The 23873-nt window shown below is 46.0% G+C and overlaps 1 protein-coding gene across 2 annotated transcripts in view; it reads left to right on the top strand.

Moving 5' to 3' along the window:
* Positions 1–23873, top strand: part of LOC148525787 (ras-related and estrogen-regulated growth inhibitor-like) — a 74952-nt gene that overhangs the window by 20322 nt on the left and 30757 nt on the right. The window contains exon 2 of one of the 2 annotated variants that reach the window (XM_088470455.1): positions 19223–19279. The exons of the other annotated variant lie outside the window; for it this stretch is intronic. Coding sequence (XP_088326581.1) covers positions 19223–19279 — 57 coding nt within the window. The remainder of the gene's footprint in view (positions 1–19222; positions 19280–23873) is intronic. 2 annotated transcript variants of the gene reach the window in all.

Genomic DNA, 23873 nt, shown 5'->3' with positions numbered 1-23873 from the left:
TATATATATACATACACAGTATTGTGCAAACTTTTTATGCAGGTGTTGGAAAAATGCTTTAAGTAAGAATGCTTTAAAAAAATAGAAGTGTTAATAGTTTATTTTTATCAGTTAACAAAATGCAAATTGAATGAACAGAAGAGAAATCTAAATCAAATCAATATTTGGTGTGACCACCCTTTGCCTTCAGAACAGCATCAATTCTTCTAGGTACACTTGCACACAGTCAGGGATTTTATAGGATTATAGTCAGGAGTATGATTAACCAATCATACCAAACAGATGATAATGATCATCATTTTCGTATGTAAGTTGAAACACAGTCGGCAGGGCAACGAAGATGCAATTCATCATGAATTGCATCATCGGCACCCTGGATTGCCTACTTGTGCTCTGTAAGTGGGCGGCTACAGTGGGTTACGAGGAGCGGCTGGAGGGGAGGGGGTGCAGGCGGCTAGAGGAGGGTGTGGGGGGCTTGCCCTCTTTATCGGAGCACCACCCGATTTTTGGGAGCCTACCAGCCATTGCAGGAGAGAAGGCAAGTATGAATAATATACAATGAGTTTAAACAGATTACACAATGATTTGCAGAGCTCATCCTGTAGACAGACAGACAAAGGGGATTTAAAATTAATCAAAGAAATAAAAATAGACACTGATGGGATGCAGCTTTTCTGGGGTTTGGATTTAGGATAAACAGCATTAACAAATACTATAAACAATACAAACATAACATAAAGTCATTGTTTGTGACCTTGTAATAAACTGTTAGGCAGATGATTCACAGCTTGATAAACAGCAGATTGTGCTGACATGCAGTGAGACAGCTCAGACTGCAGTTATCCAGTCCCTTCAAGGATTGCACAACATTTGCTGCATTAACGGATCAGCAGGATTATCAGTGCAAATGGTGTGCACATTTGGATGTCCAGTTGGGATTAGTAGGATTAGTATTATAAAGCAAACTGCCAAATGATGCAGTTGACTTTCATGGAAAATGTAAGGCTTGCACCAGTATTGTTTCAGTTCTACATGTTATTGGGGCATATTTTATTTATTCAATACATATAGGCCCTGATTCAGAGCCGCTCGTAAGCGGCCGCTCGTACGTTCTGACCGATGTTCGCACATCTGCGCATGCATACGGATTTTAATACGCATGCGCGAACCAGTCAGTGCGGCCGAAAATCGTTTGTTCGCTATATAGCGAATGCCTGCTATTTTGAGTGACAGAAGGAGGCGTATGTGGGTGGTAACAGGGGAAGGTGCTTGAAAATGGGGGTGTGGAATTAGATCGCAGGCGTGCTTAAAGGTCAAAATAGGCGTTTTAAGGGAGTGCATAATTAATACAGCAGCGTCATTGACCACGTCACTTGTTTTTTTTTTTACTCAGAACTGCTCGCAAAATAGCAGTTGAAAAAACCAGCCACAAGAATAGCGAGCAGTTCAAACGCTGTTCGATGTGCTCGATTTTATCTAATAAATAGCGGACATGACGTATGGTGCGAGCGTCAAGGGGGCGTATTTTTCAAAATTACAACCGCAAGTTTTGCTCGCTCGTTCAGAGGCGTGAACAGACCGCAATTAGCGAACGGTTCATTTGAATAGCCACCCCTTGTTTTAGAACGAACGACTGCAAATAGCAAGTGGCTCTGAATGAGGGCCATAGTCAGTCCGATCAGTTGATTTCCGTCTGCTCAGTCCGATAATCTCAGAGTGTGTATGCAGCACTGTGCCATTGATGTCGAATTGGATGATTGGATCTGATTTGTTAGTTACACGACATTTGTAAAAAATAGTGAGCCAATATCATGCACATTTTGCAGTGTGTATGCATTCCTGCTCAACTGCCCACAGTTTATTTAGACAGATAATCGTTTGGATTGGGACAATAATTCACTAGTTTGTACAATCGAAATCGTATGTTCTCAAGATCGTTTCTTTGCTCTAGTATTTGCAAAGTCAGTCGGATTGTGAGTAAAATCATTCAGGTGTGTGCCTAACAATAGACAATAGATCAAACAAGACCATTATGGGTATACTGTACATCAATACATTTTACAATATACATGGAATGGGGCTGATTCAGCAAGGAACGCACGCTAGCTGATGCACGCACCCGTCCCCTGCAAGAATATGCTAATCAATGCACACGCATGGAGACCGCAGCACAAGATGCCCAGCCCCATATTAAGCTGCCCATCTCCCTTCATTCACAGCCTGATCAGCACGCAAGATCGCGTAAACATTGGTAACATCGAGAACCATCGGACTCATGAGCACAATAGTGGTTGACCTGACCTGCCGCAGGATTTTGCCCGCTTCCTGTGTACAGCTTACAGTATGGCTGCATATGCCACCGCACTGCCTTAATTATGCACACCCCTATAATGGCATTATAACACCTGCGTTCGCCTGATCACCCCCTGTCACTGCCCACAAACGGCACTTCCTGTCAATCAATATCGGAAAGGTCTGCGTGCACACTGCGTGTAGTCTGCGTACTATAACCCGATTGCACTGGCTAGTTTGCGCACACGCAGTCCTTGCATACGCATGCGCAGATCAAAATCATGGCCAAGTGCATGTGTTCTCTCCTTTGCGTTCTTTGCTGAATCACGCCCATAGAGCGAGGATAAAGGGATTTAAAAATAAGCATATCAGTCAAACAGTAGTTTGTTTTCAATGTCTGACTTCCATAATAGTTTCTTTGGTGTGCTTAGAGTCGCTGCATATCTCACACATGGGGAGGAATTCAGTTGTTTACACGGTCCGGATCTCCCATCTAAATTGACAGGAGATCGCGGGCCACTATTCAATTGCTGCTGTTTTTCGCACTGATTGTGCCCAAAGTGATCGAGTTTAGCAACGTAAAGCAGCTACCCCCGACCAAAGTACTAGGCGCGACCGCGAAAAGTGATGTTGGGGCGCCCAAACAGGTCACTTTTTGCACATTTCAGCTCGCACCCCGCTGGGGCTGCGAGCTGAAATGGAGCGCTGGCAGCTGATCGCGCCCGACAGGAGCAACAATTGAATAGCTCCGTCAGGCGCGAAGGGGGGTAGAAACAATTTAATTCCACCCATGGAAGTTTCATACTGCATTGACTATGGTCCTGATGTGGGTGGTATTGCACAGCCGTAGGGAAGCATACAACTAAAATGCTGTGTGCGAAGACGCAGCATCAGATTACCATCGTGACCGGTAGCGATGGTCGACTCCCTTGGCCAGTCTGTGTTAGCTGAAGATTACAACTGGTCATCTGGATCTAGTAAGTCTGCGTCTGACGACGCAGGCCCTGGGCTTGCATGCCTACAAAACGGGGGGGTGATACGCCCCTGTTTTATAGAACGTCCCAGGTCTCCATGTTTGGGGTGGGGGCGAGCCGCCTCTTTGGCCCCCACATCCTGATGCCATGCTTGGATGCAGTGATGGTATATGGAATAGTAACTCCATCTGTGTTGCTGTATCTCCAGTAGAGAGACTACTTGGGAGATATAATAAAGCATGCTGACAGATTATCTGGTTTCCATGCAATGCTCTTTTAGCAGTATCTTATTTTTTTGCTAATCGCCCACATCGCAGATTTACTTGTCAGAGTTTATTCTTACTAGTTTTGATCAGAATTAGATTATCTCCATCTGAAATAATTCTCAGAAATGTGTTGGCTTGTTTTTTTAACAACTTACTTCACCCTTTACCGAATTGAGTCCTAGATATTTGTCTACGTACTTCCAGAATGATCCACTGTTTTTTTAAAAAAAAGAAATATATCCATTATTCTGTTGTTCCCATGTAAGAGAAGGGTTGAAGTCAATGTAGGGTTACCACTCATCCGGGATTACTATGGACAGTCCTAAAATCAGGATAACCTGGTGTGCAGGTAATCCTGGATAGGCAGGGGTATATTTACTAAAATGCAGGTTTTTAGAAGTGGAGAAGTTGCCCATAGCAACCAATCAGATTCTAGCTATTATCTTCTAGAAGGTGCTAGATAAATATCACGTAGAATCTGATTGGTTGCTATGAGCAACATCTCCACTTCTAAAAATCAGCACTTTAGAAAATATACCCCGCAGTGTCTGGAAATCTGATTCCCCCCGACCTCCCAGCCACAGCTTTTTGATGACATAGACACTTACAATCTCAATTCTCGAGAGCACCCTGTTCCTGTCTGTTTCTGCCCTCAGCTCTCATCCACTGCTTCTGTACTAGGGATGGCCATCGTGGGTTAACCATCAATGGTCACCACCCATGATACCATTGGTGGTTAATCTCGATGTTATGAAACCATCGGCAGGGGAACTAATGATGGTTTTGTCCACCGATGGCCGTCCCTACTCTATTTTTCATCGGGCAGCGGGCCAATCAGAGGAGGGGACAGGTCACATCGGGATGCAGAGCTAGGCACCAAGTAGAAAATAGAAAAAACATTGGGGGCTCTGTACTATTGATGTTGAAGAACCATTGTATCTCTGCTATCGATGGCAAAACCATCTACCACTGGTGGTTGACTGTCAATGGTTAATCATCGATGATCGATGGCCAGCCCTATTCTGTGCTGTGACAACTGCTCCAGTCACAGAATAGTGCTGCTCAGTGCATGCGGACAGTGTAATGCTGGCTGCCGCGATGATGCCAAACTACAGCAAATTCAGGTTTTGGAGGAGAGAAGAGCCTGGTGTTTTGCAAAGGATAGGTTGTATCAGCAGCTCAGGGCAGACTGTATCTCATGCTGTGACAGCCTGTCATATGCTCAAAAGGGGCGGGATGCATCAAAGGGAGAAATGTGGTCAAACCCCGAAAATGCGGGTTTGACCGCATTTCTCATATGCACCAAGAGCTTGGTTGCTGTGGGTAATGACATCTTCCTGATGGCGTTACCCTGTAGAAGCCTATGTGCTTATATCGGGAGAGTGCTGAGAGAGGGATCCGATCGGATCCCTCCCAGCACCCCCCGCGGCACAGCAGAGGAGATTCTGGGTCATAGACCCGGATGTTCCTCCATCGCAAAGGGCCCCTTTTACCAAGAGAGCTGTCCTTTGCGTGTGCGTCATGCATACCGCCCAGGTCTGTTACATGTCATTTATGATAATCGTCTGTTAACGTTTTGCAGGACCGTTTTTTTTTTTACTTCTTAATCAGATTCATTTAAACTAGGGGTGTGCACCGGACACTTTTCGTGTTTTGTGTTTTGGTTTTGGATCTGGATCTTTCTTCGTGTTTTGGATCTGGATTGGTTTTGCCAAAACCACCCTTCCGTGTTTTGGGTTCTGGGTTTTGTGTTTTGGATCTGGATTTTTTCTTAAAAAATAAAAAAAAACCGCTAAAATCACATAAATGGGCCTTTTTTTGTTCCTACGCTATTAATAACCTCAATAACATTAATTTCCACTCATTTCCACTCTATTCTGAACACCTCACACCTCACAATATTGTTTTTAGGCCAAAAGGTTGTACCGAGGAAGCTGGATGACTATGCTAAGCGACACAAGGGGGCGGCACAAACACGTGGCCCATCTAGGAGTGGCACTGCAGTGGCAGACAGGAAGCCAATCAGCGTTATGGTGCCCATTTGCATGTAGCACGAACCCGGGAGATCCGTGCTACATGCATCTGTGTGATTGGCACAGAGCAATGACAGGTCCGTGAGACCCGTCTGTGCTGCTGTGGTAAAAAAAAAAAAAAAAACCTGTGTAAAAAAAGAAAAAAATGGCGTGCACCCCCCCAAAAAAGAGCAACCAGCCCCGGGCATTAGTAACCCAGTGCTGGGTGTGCTTAAATACAGGGGACAAACGACGTAGGGGTCCCCTGTACTTAAGCACAACCAGCACCGGGCTAGTCAGAACCAGCGCTGGTTGCCAAAATACGGGGGACAAACGACGTAGGGGTCCCCTGTATTCTGCGCAACCAGCTCTGGGCTCTGATCCGGTCCTGGTTCTGGAAATATAGGGGACAAAAAATGAGTAGGGTTCCCCTGTATGTTCCAGAACCAGCACTGGACTTTTTCTAGCGGGGGGCTGATGCCACAGCCAGGGGAGCCCTTTCACCGGGCCCCCCAGCCGCAGCATCAACCCTGACCGCTAGTCAGCCCAGGCCGGGGATCCCTGGAGAGCTGGGGACCCCCCCAATAAAGGGGTCACCCTCTCCAGGGCACCCCAGGCCCAGGCTGATAGCCCGGGGCTATCCCCGCCACCCCTGGTGGCGGTGGGTGGCGGGTTGATTGTGTGGTGTGGTGTAAATAAAGAATATCAAACATTGTCTTTACAAGTAGAACTGCAAGTCCCAGCTAGCCTGCCCCGCATGCTGGTACTTGGAGAACCACAAGTACCAGCATGCAGGGCATTAAGGGCCCACTAGTACCTGTAGTTCACCTGTAAAAAAAATGTTTAAAAAAACACAGGACACACACACCGTGACAGTATAAGTTTATTAAACATACATACACACACACACATGTACACATACTCACCTATGTAACCTGTAGCATCGGTCCACTTGTCCGGTAAAGTATCCCTAGGGGACCTGTGAAAAAAAACATACTCACCATCTCCTATGCGAGGTTCTGTCCTCTTCGTTCCAAAGTAGGCATCCCCGGACTTGGCAAAAAAAAAAAAACGAAAACGCGATCCACGAACTTAGTACCGTTCTATAGAACGGTACTTCCCGAATGAGAGCTTAGCGGCGGGGTATCACCATGGAAACCCCGCTGCTAAGCGTTCATTGGCTGAGAGAGGTCATCTCCCGTCTCTCAGCCAATGAACGGCTCCCTCCATTGTAGTCAATGGTGGGAACCGCAGGGTAAACTTTAATAACCTTGCGGCTCCCAGCATTGACTACAATGGAGGGAGCCGTTCATTGGCTGAGAGAGACGGGAGATGGCCTCTCTCAGCCAATGAACGCTTAGCAGCGGGGTTTCCATGGTGATACCCCGCCGCTAAGCTCTCATTCGGGAAGTACCGTTCTATAGAACGGTACTAAGTTCGTGGATCGCGTTTTCGTTTTTTTTTTTTTTGCCAAGTCCGGGGATGCCTACTTTGGAACGAAGAGGACAGAACCTCGCATAGGAGATGGTGAGTATGTTTTTTTTCACAGGTCCCCTATGGATACTTTACCGGACAAGTGGACCGATGCTACAGGGTTACATAGGTGAGTATGTGTACATGTGTGTGTGTGTGTGTGTGTGTATGTATGTTTAATAAACTTATACTGTCACGGTGTGTGTGTCCTGTGTTTTTTTTAAACATTTTTTTACAGGTGAACTACAGGTACTAGTGGGCCCTTAATGCCCTGCATGCTGGTACTTGTGGTTCTCCAAGTACCAGCATGCGGGGCAGGCTTGCTGGGACTTGCAGTTCTACTTGTAAAGACAATGTTTGATATTCTTTATTTACACCACACCACACAATCAACCCGCCACCCACCGCCACCAGGGGTGGCGGGGATAGCCCCGGGCTATCAGCCTGGGCCTGGGGTGCCCTGGAGAGGGTGACCCCTTTATTGGGGGGGTCCCCAGCTCTCCAGGGATCCCCGGCCTGGGCTGACTAGCGGTCAGGGCTGATGCTGCGGCTGGGGGGCCCGGTGAAAGGGCTCCCCTGGCTGTGGCATCAGCCCCCCGCTAGAAAAAGTCCAGTGCTGGTTCTGGAACATACAGGGGAACCCTACTCATTTTTTTCCCCTGTATTTCCAGAACCAGGACCGGATCAGAGCCCAGAGCTGGTTGCGCAGAATACGGGGGACCCCTACGTCGTTTGTCCCCCGTATTTTGGCAACCAGCTCTGGTTCTGACTAGCCCGGTGCTGGTTGTGTTTAAGTACAGGGGACCCCTATGTCGTTTGTCCCCTGTATTTAAGCACACCCAGCACTGGGTCACTAATGCCCGGGGCTGGTTGCTCTTTTTTTGGGGGGGGGGACGCCATTTTTTTCTCTTTTTACACAGGTTTTTTTTTTTTTATTTACCACAGCAGCACAGACGGGTCTCACGGACCCGTTAGTGCTCTGTGTCAATGACACAGATGCAAGTAGCACGGATCTCCTGGTCCGTGCGTGCATCTGTGTCATTGAAATACACAGCAGCACAGACGGGTCTCACTGACCCATCTGTGCTCTGTGTCACTGTCAATCACACAGATGCATGTAGCACGGATCTCACGAGTCCGTGCTACATGCAAATGAGCACCATAATGCTGATTGGCTGAGAGCCGTGACAGACGGCTCTGTCAGCCAATCAGCACTTTGCCCATTAAAGGCAAAGGCATTTTTTTTTAAATGGCCGCTCGAGGCAAAACCTCGAGATCCGACAGCAGATCTCGAGGTTTTGCCTCGGGAGAGGGATCCGGGGCAGACAGGGAGATCCGAGCTTGGGCTCGGATCGCCCCGGATCCCCGAAGTTCGGGTGGGTTCGGTTCTCAGGGAACCGAACCCGCTCATCCCTAATTTAAACATACTCTTTATTTTATTTTATGTATCATGTATTGTACCTCTCATATGGAATCACTTAAAGTAGCTGGCATATGGTAACATGCTAGGCCTCATCTTTAATAATAATCTTTAGTGTTAATTGTTTAAAGATAGGAAGGAAGGCATGATGGGGCTCTGGCATATATAGGGGCATGAGCGGGATATGATGCCGAGGCTCTGGCATATAGGGGCCTGAGGGGGATATAATGCCAAATATAGCGGCATGAGGGAGCTCTGGCATATATAGGGGCACGAGGGGGTCTTATGCTTTATTAAAGAGCATTACTGAGAGGGTTCTGACATATATAGTGGATTGAGGGGCTCTGATCTCTGATGCCATATAAGGCAGCATGCGGGGGCTTGGGCATATGTAAGGGCATGACGGTCTCTAACACCATCAATCCTATTTTCTATCTATATTCGAATGGTAAATACCTTTCCCGAAAGCTGACAGCAGTTTTGGACACGCCCCCGTCCAGGAATATGAAAATTAAAAGGTGGTGACCGTAAGTGAAAGAATACAATGAGTCCACTAGTAACTTCAATAAGCTGTGCTTTAGCCGGTGGTTTTGACCTCTAAATGGCTGAATTACCTATACATGCTGGTCAAAACTGCATGAAAACATGCCACAAAACAACCACAATTATGGCTGCATCAAAATAACCCCTCTCGGCGTACCAGTACCCGGTCAAAATGGCTAGCCAATTGTACATCTGTGTGCCACTGATTCCAAAACTATAAAAGAAAAACCATAGTGATCTGTGCAGTGCTTCACCTCCGCAGCAGAATGATTGCGGGATCTGCTGCGATATTGGGGTTTGAAATCCAATGGGTAACGACATTGGATTTCAAATGACAGTCAAAACTGATGCATAATAAATGCTGGCTTCTTAGACTGCAATCCGATATCCATCATTGACGATCAGTTTTTAAATAGGCTCAAAACCTATGATTAGTAAATTCACCCCTATGACATACGTGCCAATGCTGTATTTCTCCTCCGTGGGAGAAGCCTGGGGAGGAGAAGCAGGTGGGTGGAGTTGGAGGTGGGGCTGGCTGGAATCACACCATTAAGCCCCACCCCTCACGGAACTTCGACACGCTGATGCCTATTTTAATTAGGGGTCGAAGCTAAATGAGAATCTCATCATTAGGCGCGGCCCCCAAACCCCGGACACGCGGATCTCCGCTAATAGTCTCCCCATTCTGACTACCTCAATAGGAAGTGGGCACAGTGCGGGAGAAGTGCCTACCCTTTCGTGGGTGCGGGGGGTCACCCAAAAAATCGTGAGCCTCCCGAGAATTCCGGGAGGGTAGGCATGTATACCCTATGAGTGTATTTTGATCTCTCACCTTATCACTGACCAGATAGCTAAATGAACATGTTTTTTGAGCTATCTCACCTTTCACAACTACCTGGGAGTGTTGACAGTGGTCTTCAGTGGACAGTGGTCTTCTGGCGGTTTGAAGTTGGGATGAGGAGAGTTTAGTTACATCTTCTAGATTGGTGATTTTCTGGTGGTAGACCAGTAGTTTGTCTGCGGTTTTCACTTTATAGATAGGGAATGCCATTGGCGTATATATAATGTGCAGGGTAATTTTACTAGATCTATGGCCACAACATGCAGTTTAAGGGATAGAATGAAGCTGCTGTACATGTACAGTGGCATCAGCATTTACAACCAAGCTGCTGTATGAGTTAGTCTGAAGCCCTGAATTAGTGCACCGGACCCAAGAGCATCTGCCAGCAAGAAGAGACAGGTGTCTTAACATGATGTGGTAGCATGGGCATATTTAATGGGTGCACTCAAGTCCAGGGGGGCACACAAAGCATACCCTGCACACATACAGTATAATTAATTATACTTACCTTTCTGAAGTACCACGTGGGCCGGCGCTGCAGACAGAAATGACAAGGAAAATGGTGTGGCAGCCATTTTCCCAGAGATTCACGTAGGTGCAGTAGAGAAGTCTCTGGGAATATAGCTTGGGCACAATATATTCCTGGAGACTTGCGCATGTGTAGTAGAGTCTAATGTGCTGCCGGAGAGGAGGGGGCCTGCACGGGGGCTGCATACAGGCCCACTCATTTCTTAAACCGGATGCAGAACGACAAGGAAAAAGACAAAAAACTGAGCTTTTCACAAACTGCTATTTAGCAATATCATAATCATAACATTTGTCAGTTACTTTCACTTTTGGAAATATTTTATTTTTAAGATATTTAGCTTACATAGCCTGGGTAACATGTTAAAGTGAATTGCTATGCCTCACTGTTAAGTAATCCGCACAGAATATAAACTGAAAGTGCAAACATCACTTACACACAGCGGGGGCAGCCATTTTATAGACTGAATTTATTTTGTTGAGCATGCAGCCTGTGGTGTCTCATTCCTCAGTAATATTACTATTACTATAGTCCTCTTAACACAGACAGAATATACATACAGTATACTGTACCTGCTGTAAAACCTCACAGCTTCACAAAACAAAAAAAAATAGGAGCTCCTGCTGATTCCGAAATAAGACAAGTAGAGGTACCATAACACAACTATTTATATGACAGCCTAATCTACTAAAAAATATTATATTTCTATATAGATCGAATACCATTTAAAAAAATTATTATTATTAATAACAATAATAATAATTATTATTATTAATAATAATAATGTAGAAAGTTAGGTTATAGCAAAGCATTTGTGAGTTAAGTTGCTATGTGCAACATCACTTATTAAATAGAACTCCCATCTTAGTAAATTTACCCATAAGTCTTTGGAGAGACAGAAAGAAGCCTCGTCTAAATAGGTTATAGCAAAGCTGAGCAACAGTAATTAACAGGTACACTATTAATGTTCTAAGTGGAAATGCTTCTGTCGCGACCAGGGCTGTGAGGGGTCGGCGTCAGCGGCACTTACCTGTCCGGACGCTCTGGCAGGGTCCCCCTGGTGGGGGTGCAGGCACATTTCTTCAAGTTCTGCCTTCACCTCTGAAGGTCCATACCGAAAGAGGGGAGGAATTCGAAATAAAACAAATTCTGGATTCTCGAGTCCATTATGGTCAACTCCAGTATCTCCTGGATTGGAAGGGTTACGGACCATAAGAGAGATGTTGGGTGAAGAGTGAAGATGTCAATGCGTCCTGTCTAGTGGCTAAATTTCATTCTGCAAACCCAGAAAAACCCAAAAAGTGGCCAGAGGTCACTCATAAAGGAGGGGGTACTGTCACGACCAGGGCTGTGAGGGATCGGGGGTCAGCGGTACTTACCTGTCCGGACGCTCTGGCGGGGTCCTTCTGGCGGGGATGCAGGCACATGGAGGTCCGTGTTGCATGCTACAGGGGTCTGGAGGCATAGTGCCCTGGCTGCTAGTGTGAGTATTGCACACTTTGGCAGCGCAACATGGGCGCCGCCATCTTGGATGTGGTCTGATGACTCCTTTTCGACCAATCCAACCAACATTAAGGGAGCCCTAACAACCAATCCTGCACTTCCTCCGGGTATTTAAGGGCCGATCTGCAGTCCTTTCATTGCCAGTGCAACGTTGTTCCCAGCCTAGCTGGGTGTTAGTTCTCTGTGCTCCCTGCTATTCCTTGTTCCTGCTGAGCCTCGCATATAGTATACTGCTCCTGGTTCCAGCCTCTCAAACACTCTGCATACCAGGGGTGCTACTCCCTACTACCACCCGCAGAGGGAGCCCTGCTTAAGCTATCCTGACAGTCTGTGATCCTCCCGGACATCCCAGTTACCTGTTGTGTATATCTGCAGTCCGCTCCGGGTATATCTCGTCACCAGTACCTATTCCTCATCAGTGGCCATTCATGAACAACACACATCTCAGACCAGCGTCCTTTCAATATCTGACGTCTGCTCCTATAAACTCCCCTGAATCCACCCCGGGTTCATCTCCACAAGTACTTAACCCTCTTGTAACAGTTTCTATACACATATTACCTATGAGATGCTTTCAGCAAGGACAGGCCAACCAGATAGACATCTCAAGTAATAGGAAAAAAGAAATAGGTAAGCCAAAGCAGCAAGGGGTTGGGAACGGGATCCAGGCAGTCGGGATGCCGGCGATCAGAATACCATCAGCGGCATCCCGACAGTCAGAATCCCGACACCATGAAGGTAGGTATGCTAACCCAAACCCTCCCCCCTGCAGCCTAAGCCTAGCCCTCCCTCTAGTGCCTACCCATAACCCTAATAACTCAGGGCTGCGAGCTGGTTACAGGTGCACAGACCTGGAACCTACACACTTATACACAGAACTGGTGGACCCTGAGACTAACAGCTAGCCCCGGTAACCAGACACCCATAACAAGGAAACCAGTCACGTACAGTCGAGAGTTTGCCAGCAGATGAATCTGTCTGGTGGTGCTTGCACGGAAACAGACACTTTGTATAAGTTAAGCGCTTGCTCAGAATCAGGAACTTTGGAGAATACAGAGTTATTCCTGAGAAACAGACACTTAGGGGCAGGGGTGTTTCTAGAGTGGAGGGGGCCGTGTGTAGTCTCCGACACGGGGCCCCCTCCTCTTCGCCCAGCGGCCGGCAGCGCACTGAGCTGTGCGCGGCCAGCGCCAGAGTTATAGACTCTGGGCACTAGAGTGTGCCCAGAGTCTATATGTATGCACAGGTAACCGGAAAGATGGCCACAGCGGCCGTTTTCCCTGTACTGCGCATGCGCAAATGACGGGAAAATGGCCACCACGGCCATTTTCCAGTCGTTTTACAGCGCCTGACGCCTGCACCGATGTGAGACTCCGGAGAGGTAAGAAATATTATGGGTGCAGGATGTGCGGTGCGGTGCCCCCCTGGACCCAGGGGCCCGTGTTCCCCGCACATCCTGCACCCATTATAGATACGCCCCTGCTTAGGGGTATGGTTACTAAAGGTTTTTAGAGGTGGAGATATTGCCCATAGAAACCAATCAGATTCTAGCTATTATCTTCTGGAAAGTGATAGATAAATGTTAAGTAGAATCTTATTGGTTGCATATCTCCACTTCTAAAAGCCCACACTTTAGGATATATACCCCTTAGTTTAAACAGAGTAATTGCTGTGAAAATACACTTTAGAGAATGCAGAATACTTGCTGTGAAATACAGAAACAGAGCTGTAAGCAACTAAATGAACTATCCCCATATTGCCTCATGGGAATTAAGTGAATTGTTCTGGCAATGAGCTGGTCTCCAGAGCTAGTTTTAAAATATAAGGTGAGCTCAGTGTCAACTGGTTGATCAGATCATATGAGCACAGCTACTGGAATCCAATTGGACTAGGAGAATCACATGACAAAATCCAAAATGGTTGCGCCCATGCAGCCAGACTGTTTGTTTACAATGGAGATGCAGTGTTACAGGGATGCCGCCGGCAGCCATATGAAACATGGATGACCCTAATGTGAAACTACCGGATATGATAAGTAGGGCTAAGACTCTGAAGTATGACATTCAGGAGGGTGGGAGCAGAAATAATGAATGTCTGCGGCACTTTCACCCATCTGCACAAACAATTGAGCATAGGCAAATGCAGGGGGTTTCCAGTTGCCTGGAAAACCCCCTCTCTAGCCCACATCATGATGCCCACAATTGAAATAGCATATAAAACAAAAGTTGATTGTTTTTAAGATGCCCTCAGTGCCACAAAGGACATTATTAGCTCGACCTGTTGACTTTTTCAAATGTGTCAGTCAGTAATGAATATACTTGTGCACCAACTAGGAGATCTGGAAAACATGCACTGCTAGGGGTGCACTGATATAGACCATCTATGGGGTCAATTATTAATACTGTATACTGTAATAATACACTATCCAGTACATAAGGAGACCAATCTGTACATATATGTCTCAGGGCAGTGCAAGGTTCTTTTTCTGCCCCTCCAGATTCCTGAACTTGCTCAAATGATCTGCAATGGAGCCCACATCTGAAATAAAAACATTAAGGGGTCTAGTTACTAAGCAGTGTTAGGAGACAGAGTGAAAAGTGATAAGAAAGTGATAAGGTGCCAGCCAATCAGCTCCCAACTGTCATTTTTCAAACAAAGCCTGTCAGATGACAGTTGGGAGCTGATTGGCTGGCACCTTATCACTTTCTTATCACTTTTCACTCTGTCTCCTAACACTGCTTAGTAAATAGACCCCTTAGCTCAGACAGGATGGCCCTACTTCCTCATAGAATGGCTTACTGTGATCGCTGGTCCTGTATATGTCAGAATTATTACATACTGTACACTACTGTAAACTGTACTTCCTATGCCGTATATTATAGCTGGTTAAGTGCTGATGGCCACACTTGCTTTAAAATCAAGCATTTGGATTTGAATTCCCCCTTAAAAGAGAATTGGGGCCAACTGTAATAGGGTGCGAGTTTAGAAAATGTGAGTGTTTAGCAATAAAACTCTCACACTAATATACTGATCAATTGTATTTTCAATAGAGGAAACACCTGGATGAGAGTTTAAATATTGAGAGTTTTTTGAGTCTGAAAAACATACAAGCTTGTTCTGTGACTTTATTACATTGCATGAGTTTAAAAATGTGAGATTTTTCTCTCACAGGGGCCTATTCATCAACACTAAAATAACGTTTTTAAGGACATTTTCCTTAAATAACGTTATTTTGGTATTCATGAACAGACTTAACACAGGAGATATCACAGATATCTCCTTGCTAAGTCCCCCTGCGTTAATTTCCACACTCCCCATACATTAGTATGGGGATGTGGAAATTATGGTATTCATCAAATTCCGAAAATTATCAATTTTCGGAATTTGATGCAGTTACTATTCGCCACTGTGAGGTGGCGAATAGCAGAATCCACTAACCTGTATCAGCGTGTGCAGGTCCCCCGACGAGTCCCTCCGGCGCTCTGCTCCGTCCTCAGGCTCCGGAGGCTGGTCTGTCATGTGTGCTCCCCAGCAGAGCACAAGAAAGTTTAGAAAAAGAAAAATTTTTTTTTTTTTTTTTTTTCTAATCTGTCATGTGGTCTGCTGGGAAACCACATGACAGACCAGCAGGACGGAGCCGGAGGCTGCTGCGCGGACAGGTAAGTCGGGGGGGGGGTACGAAACTTACCGCATCTGTAGGCAGTGCTGCACATGCGCTGGTTTTACAGATGTAACAGCGCATGCGCAGCACTGTTTCCAGACGCGATAAGGTAGTGTAGAGAGGGAAAAGTATCTATTTCCCGAAAAGCTGTCATCGCAAAAATGACAGCTTTTCGGAATAGATACTTCTGGGGCTCTATTTACTACAATCCGCATATTGAATGCGGATTGTAGTGTGATATTACCGAGTGAATTCGCATTGCGAATTCCGGCAATATCACAAGGATTTACTATAAATCCCTTGCAGGGACAGAGCTTGCGATAAAGCTCTGTCCCTGCGGATCCCATCCGCACTCTAGTCGCGGTATTTTCGGAAAAAATACCGCGACTAAGAGCCCGCGCATGCGCCGACCCACCGTCGCTACTACCCCCCACCAACGCTAAGCCCCGCCCCCCGGCGCTAAGCCCCGCCCCCCGCGATCACGGACCCCGCGACCCCCCCTCCCCCCCGCGACCCCCCCGCCTCCCTTCATTACACTTACCTGCACCTCCTGGCCTCCGGTGATCTCCGGGCTTCCCGATCAGGTGATCTCCCATACTGCACTGGGACCCGATCACCTGATGACCGGGCCCCAGTGCACTGTGGGAGACCAGCTGACCGGAGAGGAGCCATCACCGGAGGCCCGATCACCGGTCCCTGGATTCAGGTAAGGAAAAAAAATTTTTTATTTTTTTTTATTTTTTTTTACAGTAATCAGCTTGCGGTCTACTTAGACCACATAGCTGATTACTGGTACCGGCTCCCGCCTCTGCTCTCCCCGTTAGAGCAGAGTGGGAGCCCGGTAACCGGGGGAGACCCTGGATAACGCCACCTCCAGGTGGCGTTATTATCACAGGGCTTCCCCCGGTATTTTTTTACAATTTATTTTTAGTAACTTGCACACAGATCACATTTCCCATTACAATTATGGGAAATGCGATCTGCTTTACTAAAAATAAGTGATACCGGGGGTTGGAGTAGAATTTGACTAATTCTACTCCAATTGCCCTGTAATAACTACAGGTGAAACTAAAATAATGTGAAAAGGGTGTGAAAACACCCTTTTTCACTTTATTTTAGTAAAAATAATGTTAATAAATAGAGCCCATGGAGAGGTGGAATGATGAATTCCACCTATAATTAGCTAGAACTCCATGAGAGTTCTAAAGCTAATTATCTCCATTGAATTTTTACGTTTAATGAATAGGCCCCTTTGTTCCCCTGCGTTAATTTCCACACTTCCCATACATTAGTATGGGGATGTGGAAATTGTGGTATTCATCAAATTCCGAAAATTATCAATTTTCGGAATTTGATGCAGTTACTATTCACCACTGTGAGGTGGCGAATAGCAGGTGAAAGTTACCTGTATCCACGTGTGCAGGTCCCCCGACGAGTCCCTCCGGCACTCTGCTCCGTCCTCAGGCTCCGGAGGCTGGTCGGACATGTGTGCTCCCCAGCAGAGCACAAGAAAGTTTAGACAAAAAAAAAAAATATATATATATTTTTCTAATCTGTCATGTGGTCTGCTGGGAAACCACATGACAGACCAGCAGGACAGAGCCGGAGGCTGCTGCGTGGACAGGTAAGTCGGGGGGGGGGGGAGGTGAGCGGAGGAGGGTGGGGAGGGGTTGGGGGGGTACACAAACTTAACGCATCTGTAGGCAGTGCTGCGCATGCGCTGGTTTTACAGATGTAACAGCACATGCGCAGCACTGTTTCCAGATACGATAAGGTAGTGTAGGCAGGGAAAAGTATCTATTTCCCGAAAAGCTGTCATCGCAAAAATGACAGCTTTTCGGATTAGATACTTATGGAGAAGTGGAATGATGAATTCCATCTATAATTAGGTAGAACTCCATGCGAGTTCTAAAGCTAATTATCTCCAGAGAATTTTTAGGTTTAATGAATAGGCCCCACATTCTCTAAACTCTCACCCTATTACATTTGGCCCTTGGGGGTAAATTTACTAAAGGTGCCCATCAACTAGCAGATATGAAAACGACTGCACGATTACGACATTGTAATCGTGCAGTCGTTTGTCAGTCTGTGATGAGCCTGCACTGAACGAGTAGACGTTCAGTGCAGGCTTATCAATCATCTGCAAACATGCTCAACCTCAGGTTGACCAGCATGTTTGCACGATGATAGATGTCTAAACAACCAGCAGGCACGCGCATTGCTGGTCTTTTTAGACATTTTTGCAAACAACTTGCAAATGCTTTGCAAACGATTTAAGAACAATTGAACGATCGTTATCGTTCAATCACTCAACTTAATCGTCTAGTGGATGGGCACCTTAAGATGGGAGTTCTATTAAGAAGTGATGTTGCCCATAGCAATCAATCAGATTCCAGGTAATATCATCTAGAACAGTGATTTTCAACCTTTTTTAACTCGCGGCACACTACACAAGATTTTAAAATTGCCAAGGCACACTATCCGGCGATGCGGTGTGCGCGGACTATGACAAAACACACTACATTAGTTCCCACAGGAACAAAACACACTACATTGGCCCCCACAAGAATAAAAAACACACTACATTGGCCCCCACAAGAATAAAACAATCCCATTGGCTGGCCTAACAGAAAAAAAAAACACATTGCTCCCCACAAAAAAAACAACCATACCACATTGCGCCCCACAGAATTGCTCCCCACAGAAAAAGAAACCTATGGCTAGCCCCACAGAAACAAAAAACAAAACAAAACACATTGTTCCCCACTAAATAGGCAAATTTATGACTGGATAACATATGGCTGGTTCTCACTAAAAAAAATGACATGACTGGTTCCCACGAAAAAATAAACTATGGCTGGTACCCACGAAGAAGAAAAAAATGTCTGGTCCCCACAAAACCCACATTTCTTCCCCCCTTGTCACTCACACTGCAGCAGGATCGCATGCGGGCGGGTTTCCAGGCAGGCTGCAGAGCCTGCCTGGACAGAGTGCGGGCTGGCTGATTGGCGCAGGGCGTTGGCTGGCAGAGCGGGCTGGAGGGCAGTGGACAATGCGGCGTGCGTGACCTGTGATGTCACGCCGCCGCATCTTTGCAGGTCACTACCCGGTCGCGCCTGAGTCTCCCAGAGGAGCTCAGCGGCCCGGGATGCTGAAGTACAGTAAAATGTGCCCGGTGGCTCGGACAGCCCCGCGGCACACCGGTTGAAAACCGCTGCTCTAGAAGGTGCTAAATAAATGAGAAGTAGAATCTGATTGGTTGCTATGGGCAACATCACTTCTTAATAGAACTCCCATCTTAGTAAATTTACCCCTTGGTGCAACCATTTGAGGCACAATGCCCTTTTCATGTTTGTCTGGAAAACTCTTGGAGGGTACTTAGCCCTTCATTCTAAATACTAATTGAATGTATTCACTTTAATCTGATGTTGTAAAATACTACATTATCAACACTTTCCACTTCTTTGTTATATTTATGTTACAGTCTGGTCCTTTGCTGGTTAAAGTTTGAAAACGAGTGAAGCTGCTGTATACATTTTCTGTGACTATAAATTAACACATTGATGAGCATAACTGTTTATTAATGTCTCTCCTTGCTTGATTGGTGCTGGAAGTCATTCCTATAACTTGAAATTGAAGTGTACAAATTGTCAATACTTCATATCATTAATGTACCTTAATAATATGATATCATTTTCTTTTCCATAATAGCACTGACTGTCAGGTTCATCACTAAACGGTTTATCGGAGACTATGATCCAACTCTTGGTAAGTAGAATCACAAAAGCAAAAGAGCAAGTTATCTATCTAAAGGTGCACATCCACTAGGCGATATTAATGAGCGATTGCACAATTATGACATCATAATCGTGCAATCGCTCATTTATCGTGCACAAATCGTGCACTATAATGTCGGAAACGACCAGCGATACGCGCACCTGCTGGTTTTCGACATCAATCATCACCCGAACATTTCGGTGAAACTGCTCATAACGACAGATTGGCCATGTTTGGGGATGAGGGAGGATGCCTACACTGAACGACTAATTGTTCAGTGTAGGCACTGCAGGGGATGGGGAAAGACGGTACGATTATGATGTCATACCTCCCAACTTTTAGGTCCCCCGAAGAGGGAAAGTTTATGCAAAAATGGGTGTGGCTTCAAGGAAAGGGAGAGGAGCCTCGGGATAACTAGGCGGAACCTCATTGCTTCCCCGTTTACGTCACTATGGGCAGCCCCCAGGCTCTACGTTAACTGGTGAACAGATGCCGTGTGCATGCGCACGGCATCCGTTCTCCTCTTGCACACCCACTGCTCTGCATAGCAGGGCAGCAGTTTGTGCTTCCCCCAACTTACTTCCCACCGCGGGACACTGCGGCCCGCGGGTAGGACAGCGGGACATTCCCAGAATAACGGGACTGTCCCACTGGATGCTGGACAGTTGGGAGGTATGCGATGTTGTAATTGTACTGTCTTTCCCTAGTCGCCTTGTGGATGTGCAGCTTAAGGGGTCTATTTACTAAGCCTTGGATGGAACAAAAGTGAACAGAGATAATGTACCAGCCAATCAGCTCCTAACTGCCATGTCACAGGCTGTGAGGTCTATGCACTATGGGGCACATTATCGTGGTGTAATAGCCACTCCTGCTTCGCCTGCATATTACTGAGAAGCAAAAGCTGGCTACCGCGGTTGTTACTAATATAACAGACCCGCCGAGGAGGGTGAACGTTAAGTGACCCCATCGGCGGTGTACTGTAGATAGTATAGCAGAGACTGGACTCACCAGGTCTCCGGAGTCCCGTGCAGAGGAAGCAGAGAGGAGGGTTTTTTTTTTTCAAGAAACTTAATTGACACACGGCCAAAGTTACAGAGCTCACGTCCAACTTCTCCAGTGAGGAGAAGCAGATACCGACAGCTACAGAAGGTGATATCAGTGCAGTAGAACACACCCGACGGTATGTGCCCTCTCCCCTTAGTAACACCTGGGACACTTAGTGCTGCCATAGGTGTCTATGGCATACTTGTCTACTTTTGAAAAAGCATTTCAGGAAGATTGTGAAAGCAACACATTATGAACGAGGCTTTAAAGTGGGCGTGTACTGCTACATCTGAGAGGCGTGTCATAAAATTGATTTCTATCAAAAGGTAAATGAGCCCCAAAGCAGTTAGTGGGATCTACTTGTTGATGGAATCACACTGACGGGTCTATTTACTAAGCAGTGTTAGGAGACTCCTGTCATCTCACAGGCTGTGTTTGAAAAATGACAGTTGGGAGCTGATTGGCTGGCACCTTATCACTTTTCACTCTGTCTCCTAACACTGCTTAGTAAATAGTCCCCTGATACTTTTCAGAAAATGCAGGTAGCCATTGGGGGAGATGTAAGAAGCACTGAAGCGGTATCAGCGCACGTTATGTGTGCTGATACCGCTTCTCCCCGATGTATGATCGGGGGGTTTAGCGGTAAATGACAGGTGTGCTATGTGCCCCTGTCGTTACCGGCACTGCTATCTACAAGTTAGCAGCACCGATAGCCTGAGCCATGTATGAACGGTCAGATCACCTGACCGTTCCTGGCCGCTGTAGCTGTTGCTATCGACAGCTACAGCCAGGCGATGCCCTATCCCCACAGTGCTGTCCCTGCTGCGGCAGCTGCCGGCACCAGGGCTACACGCGGGTTCTCGTGATACTTGCGAGATCCCGCACATGCTCAGTGGAGCCTGCCGTGACTGAGACACAGCGCATCAGGTGTTGCTCCGGTCGATGAGATATTAATACTCGGTAAAGAGGCGAAGCAGGAAGCGTTATAGCGGCACATTAAGTGCGCTATAATACATCTCCCCCAATGTACCTTATAACAATGTAGGAAAATTATACTAATGAACCCATTTCAGTGGCAAATGCAGGATTTTGAAAGGGGGTTTTTCAAATCCTTGGTTACCAAACCAATGAAAAAACATCTAGCCACAAATAAATATATATATATATATATATATATATATATATGGAAACAGCTTGCACAGGATTTAGATCACTACAGTAAAATATACCACTCGGCCTATGATGAGTACACACACACTGACTTACACAGACACACACACCTCTATCACTAAAAAACATGAATGCAGCAGGCAAATAAATACAGCCAGCATGATTTATTAAAAACCCTCCTTCCCCAGTAGTGCCCCTTATACAGTGCCCACAGTAGTGGAATCCCTGTGCCTGCCGCTGTCCGCTCCTCCGTCCTCCCAGTCAGCTCTGCACTATGGGAGAAATGTCATGACGTCTCTCCCATCGCCCACAGTGGGAGCCAGAAGGCGGCTCCATGCCGGCTCCGGCAGTGGGCGCAGCAGCCAATGAGAGTCTGTCTGACTCTCATTGGCAGCTAAAACAAACTCACCTCCGCCGGGTAGTACAAGTGTACTACCCATCGCCGGCGGCGGTGCAATTGTTACTGTGTAGTGCGAACCGTACTCTCCGCCGTCCACACTACACTTACTGATCGGCAGGCAGGGGGGGTTTCTGGGTCTTCGGAAAATCCCCCTGCATGCGTGTAGGCATTTGAATATATATTTTATATATATATATATATATATATATATTATATATATATATATATATAATATATATATATATATATATATATAATATATATATATATATATATATATATATATATATATAACTTCATAATGGTGGAAAAGTGCAATCAGGGAGATTGCTAGACTCTTCAGGGAGTCAGTGAGATTACTACTATTTCAGGGAGTCTCCCTGACAATCAGGGGGAGTTGGCAAGTATGCTCTATGTCATCGCTAAGTGACCCAGGTGCAGTATGATGTGTTAGCCTACACTTAGCGCTGGCAGGCTGCAGGCAGAGAAAATCCCTTTAGTACATACTGAGAAGTGGTATATGCAGGGATTTCTCTGCCTGTGTTAGAAAAATTACAGGAGCTGGTTGTCTGGTACTGTATCTCCGTCCATTTTATCTCCATGCAAGGCTTGGTAAATAGACCCCTATCTATCTATCTATCTATCTATCTATCTATCTATCTATCTATCTATAATTAAGAAAGTTTATTTGACATTCATCTTATTTTTAATATTTGGAAGTGAAAATACATTTAAAAATCAAGATAGTGTAATGGTCAGCATTACTGCCTTGCAGCACTGAGGTTGTGGGTTTGGTTCCCACCAGGGCCCTGTGTAGAGTTTGTATATTCTCCCCATGCCTGCATGGGCTTCCTCCTGATACTATGTTTTCTCCCCACAATTCCAAAAATATACTTGTAGGTTTAAAGGCTACTGGCAAATAGTTGTTGCAAGTGTTTATGTGTGTGTACATATGGTGGTAGAGAATATATATTGATAGCTCCACAGTGACAGGGACAGTTTATGGACAAATATTCTATGTACAGAGCTGCGGAATATGTGTACTCTATATAAGTAATAGGTAATAAATAAATGATAGTAATGATGTGTTAATATCATGTTCAAACTGCTATTTGTTTTTTCCTATAGAACGTATTGCTCCTCTGCATCCTTTTACATAAACTGTAACATTTGCTATAAAAAAATAGTAATTATAAAGTTTTGTAATCACTACTAAAAGTATGATCATTATACATACTGTAAGTATGCCGATATGTCAAGTATAAACCTGTGTCTCTTACATGTCCTTGTAATATAAATAAAATCATATCTATTTATTCCTGATGGGGCCACAGAGAAAATGCTGGTTGGGCTCCCTTACAAAAAACAGAAAACCCCGGTAAATTAGTTAGGGTAATACGGGTTCCCCAGTGCCCACTGGGCCCTAAGCAGGTGCCTAGGTTGCCTAATGGATAATGGAGGAAGTGGCCATATTGCTCATTGCTGTCTCTATATAAGCAGCTTTCCTTTTTATTAATACACGTTACATTGAACCCACATAGCTCCTTAAGTGGAAGTCACAAATCTAGTGGTAAAGTAAGGGCTCCTGCTTAACTCTTTGGAGCACGGTTAAGAGAAGAGTGGGGCTTCAGAAGGAGTGGAACGCAGTGGCAGAGCCCTCCTCCAAATTTTGCTAAGGGGCTTAGCAATAATTTGCTGTCCTGTTGTACCAACCAGGGCCGTAACTAGGTGGTCGCGACCTCTGCCATGGCACAGGGCACTGCAGGGCAGGGGGCGCTGTTTGGTTCTGTCAATTTTCTGTTTATTATCATTCTCACTCGTAGCTTCCTCTTCTTTTATTCCCAGCATCTCCTGGCATCCCCGATCTCTTGCCTGGCCCATCCCCGCCATGGCCCTTTTTTGAGTGCACGGCTTATATCCCTATTTGAAAAATAGGGGGAGGGGGCGCCAATGTTCTTTCTGGCACAGGGC

Source organism: Taudactylus pleione, unplaced genomic scaffold, assembly GCF_031769625.1.
Source record: "Taudactylus pleione unplaced genomic scaffold, aTauple2 ptg000100l, whole genome shotgun sequence".
NCBI lineage: Eukaryota > Metazoa > Chordata > Amphibia > Anura > Myobatrachidae > Taudactylus > Taudactylus pleione.
The sequence above is the reverse complement of the archived record's forward strand: the minus strand, read 5'-3'. Positions and strand labels throughout refer to the sequence as shown.